This window comes from Peromyscus californicus, unplaced genomic scaffold (assembly GCF_007827085.1).
Source record: "Peromyscus californicus insignis strain IS unplaced genomic scaffold, ASM782708v3 Scaffold_3__1_contigs__length_106647218, whole genome shotgun sequence".
Lineage (NCBI taxonomy): Eukaryota > Metazoa > Chordata > Mammalia > Rodentia > Cricetidae > Peromyscus > Peromyscus californicus.
In genome coordinates, this window is record NW_026294551.1 from 36,604,373 (window position 1) to 36,618,722 (window position 14,350).

The 14,350-nt window shown below is 37.8% G+C and overlaps 1 protein-coding gene across 1 annotated transcript in view; it reads left to right on the top strand.

Annotated features, from left to right (window-relative positions):
- Nucleotides 1-14,350, top strand: part of Brip1 (BRCA1 interacting helicase 1) — a 145,613-nt gene that overhangs the window by 46,132 nt on the left and 85,131 nt on the right. Inside the window, exons 8-10 of the mRNA XM_052758486.1 lie at nt 770-991; nt 3,611-3,810; nt 9,768-9,900. Coding sequence (XP_052614446.1) covers nt 770-991; nt 3,611-3,810; nt 9,768-9,900 — 555 coding nt within the window. The remainder of the gene's footprint in view (nt 1-769; nt 992-3,610; nt 3,811-9,767; nt 9,901-14,350) is intronic.

Here is a 14,350-nt window from a genome sequence, read left to right on the forward strand (position 1 = left end):
TATCTTAATGGTGGGTCGTTTTATAGAGATGTAACTTTCTATACATGTGTATAGAAGAACTAGGAGATACATGAAGATGTTAATAGTATATGTTTTGAATAATATAATTTGGAATTTGGGGGGTACTCTTGTGTTTTATGAATTTTTTTGTAGTATCCTTTTAATTTTTCCCCCCAAGATAGTCCTTCTTTATTTCCTTCTCCCTCCCTTCTTCCCTTTTTTCTCTCCTCTCCCTTTCTTGTTTCCTTACTTCTAATATTGTCACATGGCTTAAATTTGAAAAGAGACAAGAGAGCAGTAGAAATTTTCTCCCTAGGCCTGTCACCTAATTCTGTTCTAAAAGCAACAAGAGACACCGTTTCTTTGTCCATCCTTCCAGAAATGCGGCATGGCTAACGGCACGGGTACATCAAACAGTTGAAGAATGTTTTTCTCGTTTATTTTGTATTGAGAGTTCTTTCTCATTCTGCGCCAACTACTACAGTTTCTTTAAATGGTTTTGAATATCGCCTGTAATTCCAGCTACTTGGGAAGGTGAAGCAGGAAGATCACTTGAGCCCAAGAGTTCAAAGTCAAATGGGTAACATGGTGACATTCCTATGTCTTGGCAGGAAGATAAGTTTGCCATTATACATATAGAAGTATTTGTTTTCTCTATAAAATGTTAGCTTCTGGTTCTAGTAATCTTTTTAAGGTTCTGAGATAATCTTACTTTATTAATTCTATTCCAAAGTTGGCTCATACTTCAGTTATGTCTGTCTTTTTTCAGGGAAAATCCTGCTATTTTTATCATGGTGTCCATAAAATTAGTAATCAGCAGACATTGCAGTCTCTTCAGGGGATGTCCAAAGCCTGGGACATAGAAGAGCTTGTCAGCCTCGGGAGGAAACTGAAGGCATGTCCCTACTACACAGCTCGAGAGCTGATAGATGATGCTGACATAATCTTTTGTCCCTACAACTACCTCTTGGACGCACAAATAAGGGAAAGTGTGAGTACATATGAAATTAGAGCTCTTCCTACTTAGGAGATAGAAGTGATGAATGTAAAAGCTTTTAGATGTTTTATGTATATTTTCCTCTATATTGAATTGATGGAAACAGAGCATTGAAAACATGTCCTAAAGTGAATTAAGAGGTGACTTCTAAACCCAGTTATTTTAATTTCCAAAGTCATAAACAGTTAAGGCTCTGACTGAAATGGAACTGTAGCATGTCCCTCAGACTTGACTGAGTCGCTCGGCTGGGATGGGCTGTCTGTGATGCTTTGTGGCATCCCCGGTTCTATCTCTGAGACGCCAATAGAACCCTTACAGTTGCCACTGTCAGAGATATCTCTAGACATTGCCAAATGTCCAAATTTCCTCGGTGGGGTAAAATTGTCCCCATTGAAGACCATTATATAACCATTGTTCTCTTCATTCATAGGGACAAGAATTATTTAAAAACTTTTCTCTGGGGGGAAAAAATAACTGTTTTGAAGAGGTTATGTTGAGAGAATATGTACCATAAAAGTTGTGCTTTGTGAATTTTTCAGTAGTGAACTTTAAATTTTATTTATTTGCCTGGTTCTTATAGAGATTATAATTGCTATAGTAAAGACAAAGGGTAAACAATTTGGCATAGCCAGTTACTGCTTTCTTTAGGTGTGACTGTACAGTTCATATTAGCATTTTGTTTCTTTCTAGGTTTGTTGTTGTTGAGACAGGGTTCCATGTAGCCCTGATCAGTCTTGAACATGTTACATAGCTGAGGATGACCTTGAGCTTCTGATCCTCCTGCCTCTACTGCCCAAGTGTCAGGAGTTCAGGTGCAGGCCACCATAGCCAGCGTTTGTGGTGCTAGGAGTCAAACCCAGGGCTTCATGCATGCTAGGCGAGTGCTATGCCAACTGAGTCATAGCTCCAGCTCCAGCTTTTTAAGTTCAAAAGTAATAGGCATTTACACTTTCATATATTTTATTTCATGTGTATGAGTGTTTGCCAGAATGTATGCCTATGTAGCATATGTATAAGGTGACCACAGAAGCCAAAAGAGGGTATTGGATCCCCCATAAACTGAAGTTACAGTTTTGAGCCCTCATGTGGGTGTTGAGAATTGAACCCGGGTCCTCTGGAGGAGCAGCAAGTGCCCTTAACCACTGAGCCGTCTCTCCAGCCTCAATAAGGCATTTTATTTATTACCGTACCACTATTCTCTGCTGCTGTACCATTTATTGGTTAGCTCTTGATTAGGCATCAGATACAACAGTGTTAATGAAGGTAGCCTTCATAATGTTACTTTCCTTCTATCATCCCCCTACTTGAAAATGTATTTCTCCCTTTGCTCTGGGTGGAGTTTATATTTAAGTTCCATCTTCAAGATGCTCAGTAGTCTGACATAGAACTGCCCTTTAAGCCTTTATTAAAACTCCCGAGTGGAACCCTTGAGTACGCCTTAGAACTGCCTAGGGATTCCTGTGTTTCTGTTTAGATTACACCTGCTGAAATGCTCTGCCTTGCTCCTCTCCTCCTCGGAACCCCTGCCTTTTAACCTCAGTCTAGTTCTCCTCCGTATTTCTTTTTCAGTCACTCCCAGACTTGTGCATATTATTACATTCTCAAAATAATTTATTGGAGGTTACTTTAATAAAATTCCCTTGTTTCACTACTCAGGATTTTCAATTGCAAGTTACACAACCCTAACTTGAAAAGAGCTTAAACAGAAATAGTGGGCTTTCTCTTCATTATGATGTCTTCGTTCTTAGGAAGTCCTTTTCTTGTGGGACCAAGGAAAACCACAAGCAGTTAGCTAGTCTGGAGGAAAGAACATGAGCTTGCATGCATCCCTCCAGTTACTCTGTTTGGCCCAGCTTGGATGGCATATCCATTCCTAAATCTGACCCAGTTTCTAACCACAGAACTTTGGAATACTTTAACTGATGAGCCTGGTTCTGAGCTTTATTTTACCCTTACTGTGAGAAACAAGATGTCACTTGATCTGCAGATTAGTAGTCTCACCAGTATCATGCTGGAGAAGAGCATTGTTCAAGATAAAGGGTCATAGGTCAGGTACAAAGGAGACGGACATATACTGTGCTACTTCATGTTGAGTTTTTTAGGAATCATTGAATCTGCATTCTTGTTTCCCTTCTAAAGGTTTTCTGCTCAGGGGTAGGGACGCAGCTCATTTGTTAGAGGGCTTGCATAGGAAGCCTGAAGCCCTGTGCTTAGCCACAGCAACACACACACACACACACACACACACACACACACACAAGTGTTTGGTAATCAGTGTTAAAATTGTACTGAACGCTTCTTTACTGTATAATTGTATACCCCCTGTGTAGCCAGTGGTACCCTCATCCATGCTCAGTTGATAGGCACATGCTCATTGAGAGGTTGGTTGCCAAGTGTTCTCAGAGTGAAAATGGTGAGCTCTATGGCATAGAACTGGTATCTGGTAGATATTAGTGCTTCTGAAGTTGTTTTAAGGCTTGGGTATCAGTTCTTTAATGTAAATTGCACAAGCAATATTGGCCTACATTATGAATTTTCAAATGAAATCTTTTGCCTGTTACTGTTAAATTCATTTTGTCAAATGTTTTAATAGAAAATTATTTTATCTTACAGATGGATATAAAGCTGAAGGAGCAAGTTATCATTTTAGATGAAGCGCATAACATTGAAGAGTGTGCTCGGGAATCAGCAAGCTACAGTGTAACAGAAGTTCAGCTTAGGTTTGCACGGGATGAGCTAGATAGTTTGGTCAACAGTAATGTAAGGAAGAAAAGCCATGAGCCCCTACGAGATGTGTGCTATAACCTCATTAAGTAAGAATTGTTGTCTGTCAGTGTATTTGTTTGTCTTTCTGTGTTACGGATAGGTTTTATGTCAGGGTACTTTCAAGTTAGTAAACTTAGGGACTAAGATGACTCAGTGGTTGAGAGTGTTTGCCCTTCTTGCCCAACACCCACATCTGACAGCTCACAATCACCTGTAATTGCAACTCCAGGGATCTAATACCTTCTTCTGGTTTCCTTGGGCACCTGCACACATGTGGCATATATTCACACAGATACATATACATACACAAGTGTAAGTTAGTAAACTTTGACTAACCAGGCTATTTGGGAAACGGGTTGTTCTTCACCAGTTTCACTTTTTTCTTTTTAAAGTTACTCATACTTTCTGTCTTATTCAAAAATCTAATGAAAGTAATTGACTTCTAAAAGTTAATAATTTCAAGAACTCATTTTCAATCCAGTAGAATAATTAAATAACAGAAATTAAGAACTTTAAATTCGGGCTGGAGAGATGGCTCAGCAGTTAAGAGCACTGGCTGCTCTTCCAGAGGACTGGGGTTCAATTCCCAGCACCCACATGGCAGCTCACAACCATCTGTAACACCATTTTTTTTCACACTGACATACATTCGGGTAAAATACCAATGCATATAAAAATAAGTAAAATCTTAAAAAGAAAGAAAAGGAAGTTTTAGAAATTTAAATTCTGGGTCAGAGTCTTTTGTTTTAGATTTATTTTATTATTTTATGTGTATGAGTGTTTTGGTTGCATGAATTATGTAAGTGTACCACATGAGTGCCCGCTTAGGTCAGAAGAGGTTATTAGATTCCCTGGGATTATTAGAGTTATAGACGGTTGTGAACCACCGTGTGGGTGCTGGGAATCAAACCCAGGCAAGAATAGTCTCCTAGTTAGGGTTTCTGTTGCTGTAGTGACATATTATGACCAAAAAGCAAGTTGGGGAGAAAAAGGTTGATTTGACTTCACTTCCACAATATAGTCATCATTGAAGGAAGCCAGGACAGGAACTCAAACAGCAGAAACATGGAGACAGGAGGTGATGCAGAGGTTATAGGGGAGGGGGCTTCTTACTGGCTTGCTCCTCATGGCTTGCTCAGTCGGCATTCTTATAGAACCCAGAACCACCAGCCCAAGGATGGTACTGCCACAATGGGCGGGGCCCTCCTCCATCAATCACTAAGAAAATGCTCTACAGGATTTCCTGCAGCCTGATCTTATGGAGGCATTTTCTCAATTGGGGTTCCCTCCTCTCACGTGACTCTAGCTTGTGTCAAGTTGACATAAAACCAGCCAGCACAAGCAGCAAGTGGTCTTACCTGCTGTGCCAACTCTCCGGTGCTTCCTGGCTTTCTTTATGACATCATCCTCCATTCCAAGTCTGATTCTAGTTTGGTGGGTTTTAATTAATGGGGAGATTTCAATAATTTACAAAATAGAATTAGTACAGATTTTACTAAAAATTACATTAATTTCTCTCTCCTACTTTATTCTAGAATCATGTTATCTTAAAAGTTTTCTGACTACATCTCATTGCATGCATTGTGACATTTTCTGTTTTCCTTATTGTATACATTTAAAAATTTAAGTGTACAGTCACATTGTTTGAACATACTCTACACATATTTAGTAAAAATTACCTTTCATCCAACCCCTTATTTGTTTAGTCCTTGTTCTTCTAAACAAGGTTATTCAGGGAGGGCATTTGTGTGTGTGTATATGAGTCAATATAGATAAACTCTCTTGGTTCTCATTTTTTCCCCAAATGATGGCATACTATACATAGTATTTATTGCATTTGACTTTCCATTTGACAGTGTATTTTGTTTGACCTTGGTATATGAAAAAGTGACATCCCAGAGTAGTTTTCACTTACATCTCTCTCAATATGAAAGAAATGAAACATCCTTAAGGTTCCTTTTGTATCAATTATTTATTGACATTTTTCTTGATCTTGTTGCTATGATTCTCTCATTGGTGTATAGAAGCTCATCGTATAATGGGGAATCAACCTTCTGCATACAGTAAGAATTGAAGAGTCCTTGATCTCTGCGCTACCCACTTCTGTCTACACACACAAACACACACACAAATATATATATATATATATATACACACATATATATGTATATATATTTTACATACTGATTTCTCTGTGGTATGTGTATTGGAGACGCATATGGAGGTCAGAGGGATAACTTTGAAGAGTTGGTTCTGCCCCTTTGTATTTACACGAGTTCCAGGCCTAGAACTCGATCATCATCAGGTGACAAGCACTTAGTCTTGTTTGCCCTGTTCATAGTATCTTTTCCCAGGTAGAATTTTGTCATTTTTTTATTTCACAACATAATTTGTAGTCCACAGTTGATTCTCTTTTTTCATTTTACATTCATCGTCCATCCTGTTATTGTTCTTGTCAAGGACACCAGTGATCTGCCACCAAATCCAGTGGCTATTTTTCTGTTATCTTAACATCTCAGCAAGGTTGGACATTATTGATGAACAGCCTCTTGAAAAGCATTTTAAAATCTTTATTATTAGTGTTCTTGTGTTTGATGTATATGTGTGCATGTAAGTGTGTGCATGCGGTAGTGTATATGTGGAAATCAGAGGACAACTTTTGGGAGTTAGTTTTCTCATTTTACTGTGGGTTTTGCAGGTCAAACTCAAGTCATTAGGCATTCATGGCAAATGCTTTATTTATTCATTCACTCATTTTTAATTAAAAATGTAATTAGTATGTGTATGTGTGTGTTTGTGTGTGCACTCATGGCAGTATATACAACTAGGCTCAAAGGACAACTTGTAGGAGTCAATTCTCTCCACCATGTGAGTTTCAGGGATTGAACTCAGGTCACCAGCTTTGGTAGCAAACACCTTTACCCATTAACCATCTTTCCATCCCAGAAAAGCATTTTTGCCTTAGCTTCTATGAGGTCTCTGGTTTTCTTCTTACATTCTTCCTTAGTGTTGTTTGATTTCTAAATGTTGGAATGCCTGAGGACCTGGTCCTAGGGCCTGATTTCTTTTCTAGCTCTCTATTCAGCTCAATTATGTAACCTAGAAATATAGCCTAGAGTAGGGCTTCTTAAAGTTTTTCCACTCATGACCCCTTTTTTGTCTAATAAACCATAAAGAAATACTTTAAAACAATTCTTTGGTATTCATGTGATTTTACTAATTTGTAAAGACAAAAGCAAACTTGTATGCTAATAAAGTGGCTGTGTTTGTTTTTACATTAAAAATTAAATCTTGGCTAAATATCGGATAATGTAAGACATAGAACATCTTCAACTTTTAAAAATTATTACATTTTATGTGTGTGTGCTCATGTGTAGATCAGAGGACAGGTTTCAGGAGTCTGTTCTCTCCTTCCACCATGTAGGTTCTGGGACTTGAACTCTTGTCGTTGGGTGTGGCAGCAGCTAAGCCATCCAACTGGCCCATCTTCAACGTTTTTCAGAGTTGACTTATAGTTTGATTTTATAATCATCTGTGCCAAGAACACCGCTTCACATTTATATGTAACACTGGATATCCAGTTCCTCAGTTCCTTCCAGTTCTTCAAATGACAGAGTATATTTAACAGCATTTTGGAAACTGATGGAAATTGTGTTCTAATCCCAAGCCAAAATTCATTGAACAGTTTGTCATGAAACTCAAGGTGGTAACTCAAACGGGACTTTTAAAATCAAACATTTAACACAATATGATCCAAATACTTAAATGCTAAGAAATAAAGGTAGAAAAATACTAACAACGTTTATTTTTCTTAATTGGACTATTGTGTTTCTGAAATCTTTAAAAACGCCACAGTCTTTAAGGTGTAGTGCTCTTGACTCTGAGAAGTTTCACGGTGGTGTTAATGGCTTTGCATGAAGGCATGAGCAGTGCAAAGGTGCACATTGTGTGTTCTTACCCAGCACTGCCGTAAAGTCACAGTGCAGTGTGGGCAAGTGCTGCCACAAACACCTGGATTTTAATTAGTTAATTAATCCTTACTTTTATGTTTGGTGTGTGTGTGGTTTATGTATGTACGTGCACTTACAAGTGTGTGTGTTTTTGGTAAATGATTGATGACTGTCTTCCTTGGTTACTTTCCACCTTACTTTTTGAGATGATGTCACTGAATTTAGAGCTTATCCATTTGGCTAGCCACTGGGATTTGTGTATCTCTGCCACCCCAGCTCCAGGGTTACAGATGTGTCCTTCCATAATTGCTTAAGGACATCATACTTGTGCACACCAACACTGAGCCATCTTTTTCCCCTTCTCATGCCTTGAATTCTTTGTGTTTGATTGTGAGTTAGTTTCTGGCCACTGTATGGTCCTTTGCTTGTTACCAAAGTTTTCACAACTTCTATATTCAGTTTCTTGACCTCCATATGGGGTTGTAACCCACTTTGAGAGCTGTGGGTTTGCCTATTATCTACAGGACTGCTGAGGCCTCAATCTATGTCTCTAATTCTGACCTCTCTCTGGAGTATGATTTGCATAGTCAGTTATTTTTATATATAAGAGTGTGTGTGTATATATATATATATATAGATAGATATAGATATAGATAGATAGATAGATATCTGTTAAGATATCCAATATATTTCAACTTTAAATCCAGAATAAAGTTCCTCCGTTTCCTCTATCTACTGTCTCCTCACCCTCCATATTCAGTCTTTCACGTCCAAACAGAGCCTGTCAGTTCCTCAAATCAAACATCTAAATATTGTCTTCGATCATGCTTCACTTCATCAACCAGCTAGTCATTAAGTCTTACAGGTGCCAGTTGTACAGCGTGTCCCAAATCCATGTGTTTTTTTTTTCACTCTGTGTCTATGGTGATCTAGAATATTGTGATAGCTTCCTAGTATGACCCTTTTCTTTCTCCTATAATCCATTCTGCCTTGGGAGTTGGAATCATCCTTTAAACTCTTAAAATACTCACTTTCTTATTTAAAACTCTGTTTTCAAACTTTGGATAGAGCCCACATTTCTTATCCTTGCTCTAGACAATATCACTCCAGTTTATCTCTATAATGTTGTTTATACCATTATCTATTATTGCCCGTTGTGATGACCATACTGGTTTTCTTTCAGGCCCTCAAAGGAGCAAAGCTTGTTAACTTTGCACCAGCTTTTCCTTCTGTTTTGAAATATATATGTGTATTATATATATATATATATATATATATATATATTATTATTATTATTATCCCACCTGGGACTGGCCACTTTTCTGCATTCAGTTGTTAGAAAATCATTTCTAGGAGAGTATCACAGACACTCAGATTAAAGTAGCTACCAACTTGTGATAAACTTTATTTTTGTGTTTATCACTACTCCCTCCTGTGGTGCTGTGGGAATTGAACCCATGGCCTGATGGATGCTAAGCAAGCACTTTACCACTGAGTTCTATCTTTGATATTTCCTTTCTTACGTATTTGTTGATGTGTTTATTTCTGGCTCCCTTTAGTAGACTTTAATTTTCACAAAAATAAGGATTTTGCTTATTTTGTGTACTATCATAACAACTTCTACTTGGATCTTTGGTATAAAATTGGCATTCAAGCAGTTACTAAGTGAGTGTACATATCAATAAATATATTTATATATTTTCAGGTAAGTCTTTTGTTGTTAATATGGAGCATAAATATTTGTTTTGCATTTATTTTTATGTGATTTGATATGAACACCTTATACCTGGTTGTTAGATGTAAGTAAAGCACTGTGAATCCACAAAAAGTCTCACACTTGTTTCTTTCTTTATAAAATTACTTATACTTATGTAAATGCTTATTTTACAGTATGAAATGTTCATTTTAGAGGTGTGTAAATCCATGCGTATGTCCTAACAACTTCAAGGAATGTATACAGACCCATATATGACAGTAATAATTTTCCAGTTCTGTTGAGGTAATACATCTAGGGGTGACACTGGTTGACAGAAATTTTTTTGTTTTTGTTCTAGTTGGCTAGAAACAAATTCTGAACATCTTGTAGAAAGGGACTATGAATCATCTTGTAAAATTTGGAGTGGAAATGAAATGCTCTTAAATTTGTACAGAATGGGCATCACCAATGCTACTTTTCCCGTTTTGCAGGTAAGATCTTTTACCTCCCCATGACATTCATTTAGTCAACTATATGTCATTTAGGAGTGATTTAAAAAAAAAAAAAAAAAACACATCCAGGAAAAAGTTCAGAATTTTAAAAACTAACAGCTTAAAAGTTGCTTTAAAAATTTTTTATCTAAATCTGATAATTGTTGGGTGATGACACAAAGTATTATTTAGCTTGAAAAAAAATAAAACTTTAAAGGAGTTATTCTTTATCCAGAGCTAAAAGAAACCAATATTTTTAGGTTGTGAATGTTTTGTGTCAGTTATAATACTTAAAATTCCAAAAAATGGAAAGTTCATATTTTGTGTACTGAAATAGAGATTGGAAATTCATGGAGAGATGGTTAGACCTTTAGGAACCTCATTGTGAGTATTGCTTTTGCACATTCTTCTGGATAGAGGATCCATACTTTTATTATAATCTCAAGAGTCTGTCCCCCCATTAGCAGGAGGGATAAGAGTATTTTGTCCTTTTTGTTATTGTTTCTATTTAATTATCTAAACTAAGGGACTTTATTCTTTTAAGAGCAGTTTCAAATATAAAGAAAATTTGAATGGAAAGCTCAGAATTCTCATTATAGTCTCATCGTAGTCCCCCCCATACACACACACACACACACACACACACACACACACACACACACACAAGTCCTGCCTATTGAGAGTAGAGTCATGGGATATACTTGTTACAGTTGATGAATCAGCATTAATGTGTTATTGTCACCCAAAGTCCACAGGTTTCCTGACACATCACTGTCCATGTTGTATAGTTCAACTGGGTTTTGCCTAGTCATCCACCATGATGGCATCATACAGAATATATTCACTATCCTAAAACATTCTCTATATTGTACCTTTTCATTCCTCTCCTGTACCATTTGACACGAATCTGAAACTTTTTGGCACGCACTGATTTCTGATTCCATAGTCCTGTCTTTTCTAAAATGCCATGTAATTGGAATCATACTGTATGCAGAATTTCCTGTAGCAATATGTGGTTAAGTTCCTTCCATGTAGAGTGTATGTCATGCACAGACATCTTCTATAACTTTTGATGGCTTGTTACCTCATTTCTTTTTGTCACTAGAAATTATTTCATTGCCTGTATAGATCACAGTTTGTTTATCTGCTCACTGATGAGGAACATATTGGTGGTTCCCAGTTTGGGGCAATTATGAATCAAATTGTTAAAAATTTATGTCCTTGTGTTTTTGTGTGGATATGGCTTTTACTCTGAGGAAATGCTCAGATACATAATGTTTGAGTTCTCTGGTAAGAGTACTTTTAGCTTCAAAAAAAACTGTTTACTAAACTGTCGGCATCCATTTGCTTTTCCCTGGATTCCTGTTGCTTCACATCTTCATCAGCAGTTGAAGTTGAGGGCATTTGGAACTTGAGCCATTTTAGTGCTTGTCTACATAGTGATATCTGACTTCTTTCTGTTTTTCTTTGGTTTTCAGTGTAACTCAGTCTGGTCTTGACCTTCTGATCCTCCTGCCTATACTTCCCAAGTGCTAGGATTCCAGGACAAGCCAGTAAGCTTTGAATTTATAGTTCCCTGAAGGCAGGATATTGAGTCTCTTTTTATCTGTTCACTTGGCATCTGTCTAAGTTCTTTGGTCTTAGTTAGGGTTTCTGTTGCTGTGATAAAACACCATGACCAAAAGCCACTTGAGTAGAAAGGGTTTATTTGGCTTACATATCCCAATTATGCAGTTCATTGAGGGAAGCCGAGGCAGGAACCTGGAGGCAGAACTGAAGCAGAGGCTATGGAGAAATTCAGCTTATTGACTTTCTCCTCATGGCTTACTCAGTCGGCTTTCTTACACCTCCTGGCACCACCTGCCCAGATGTGGTCCACCTGGTAGTGAGCTGGGCCCACTAGCATCAGTCACCAATCAAGAAAATGCACCACAGACTTGCCTACGAACAACCTGATGGAGGCATTTTCTCAGTTACGATCCCTCTTCCCAGATGTGTCTAGGTTGTGTCAAGTTGACAAAAAACAACCAGTGTGTTTGCTGAGGTGTTTTTATACCTCATGCTCACTCTTCAGTTTTTGTTGCATTTTGGAGTTTTCCATGTATTTTGAATACAAATGCTCGATTAGGTAAGTGTTTACAATTATATCTTCCCAGTCTCTGCCTTGCTTTTTCATCTCATTGACAGTGTCTTACACAGAGCAGAAGATTTTAATTTCAGTGAAGCTTATCTTACCTCTTATTTTCCTCTCGAGTTACATGTTAGGTTTTATATTTAAGAACTCTACAGTCGGCCGGGCGGTGGTGGCGCACGCCTTTAATCCCAGCACTCGGGAGGCAGAGCCAGGTGGATCGCTGTGAGTTCGAGGCCAGCCTGGGCTACCAAGTGAGTTCCAGGAAAGGCGCAAAGCTACACAGAGAAACCCTGTCTCGAAAAAACAAAAAACAAAAAACAAAAAAAAAAAAAAAAAAAAAAGAACTCTACAGTCATCTAGATTTGCTCCTGTTTTTTGGAAGTTTTATGTCTTTCAGTTTTTCTTTAGGTGACCCATTTTGAGTTATTTTTATGGAACTTGTAAGGTCTAGTTAGCGTGATATGCAGTTAATCCATCACTATGTGTGGCAAGGGTTTCCCTTCTCTGTTGGATTATCTCTGTTTCTATGTTGGAGATAGTTGGCTGTATTTGTGTGGGTTATTTCCAGGATTTCTGTTGTGCCCCACTCATCTGTCTGCTTCTTCCTTTGCAAATACTACAGTGTCTAGACTGTTGTGACTTTGTGTTAAGTCTTGAGTTGGATAGTACCAGCTCTCTGCCCTTCTCCAATGTTCTGTGGGCTGTTCTAGATTTCTTGCCTGTCCATATAAACTTTAGAATTAGTTTATCAATATCCCAAAGCTAACTTACTGGGGGTTTGTTTGTGATTACATTGAGTCTATAAGTCAATTTGAGCAGAAACTGATATCTTAACAATATTCTATTTTCTTGGTGTAGGGTGAGGTCTATGTTTAATGAGCTAAACCCAGGAGAGGGATGTCAGAAAGGGTTCTTTTTGTTGTTTAAGATTTATTTATTTTGTATGTGAGTGTTTGCTTGTGTGTATATATGTGCATCATGTGTGTGCCTGGTGCCTGTGGGGGTGAGAAGAGGGCATTGTATCCCCTGGGACTGGAGTTACAGACAGTTGTGAGCTGCTGTGTGGGAGCTGGGAATTGAACATGGGTCCTCCAGAAGAGCAGCCAGTGCTCTTAATCATTGAGCCATCCTTCCAGCCTTGGTTCATTCGTTTTCTTTCTTTCTTTCTTTCTTTCTTTCTTTCTTTCTTTCTTTCTTTCCTTTCTTTCTTTCTTTTTGTTTTTAAATAAGACTAAATAATATTGTATAATTTGTTTTTCTTTTTTTGGAGATAAGGTCTTGCTTATGTAATATAATCTGGCCTTGAACTTGCTATATACCCAAGATGGCCCTGAACTCTTTAGCTTCCTGCCTTTACCTTCCAGGTGCTGGGAGTGCAAGCATGTGCTACCACATCCAGATTGCATGTGTTTTATTTTATATTTTCTTCATTTCATTTTTCACTAACTGTATTCTTACTTTTCCTCCTGGGAAGATTTTTAGGCTGAGGGATTCTTTCTTGGGGCAAGAGTGAAATGGTTGATAGTAGTAACCTATACTTACTCTTCAATGCATCTGCTCCTGGATTTTTATTTCCTTAATTTACTGTTCATTAAATTATTTAAATTTTACTTATCAGGCCTGAGGTAGATCTCAGTAGAGTCCCTGTGATACAAGAGTCCATAAATATATATAAAGGGGTGCGATTGGGAAACAGACTCACTAATACAAAACAAGGTAGATGTGCTACAGATCCACTGCTGACCCAGCTTCCATTTTCCTAAGGTGGATGGGGACCAACTGCAAGCTGCTTTCTGCCACTTGACCCCGTCTCCTCATCCCAAGAGAGAGCATGACCCCCCCGCCCCTTAAGCGATCATGTTCACAGACAAGACCCTGCTCACAGAGTCAGATACCTCAAAAGCAATTGGTTGAATGGAAGAATTCCCATAACACTTCCCCTTTTTTGTCTAAATAAGAAGGTTCTAAACCTAATACAAAGTTATGTATAATAAGAACTATCATCAAGTATTGTCTAGAAGAAAGAAAAGATAATAACATAAACAAATATGGAACTACAACCAATAAGAATAACATCAAGCAAGAAACACATACTAAATGTCCAGGCCAAAGGTAATTGGCAAATTACAGAGATTACTCCATTAGCTGTCCTATCCTAAAGAATCTAAATCTTGTACCTGATATGCTCTTAGCTAAGATATAAGAGGATTGTAACTGTAACTATCTGGTCTTCAACCCCATCAAAGACCTGAGAAGGAAAATAATATTACCTAAGTAAGCAGGAAATGCAAGCAAGCAAGTTCTGAAACATACAAG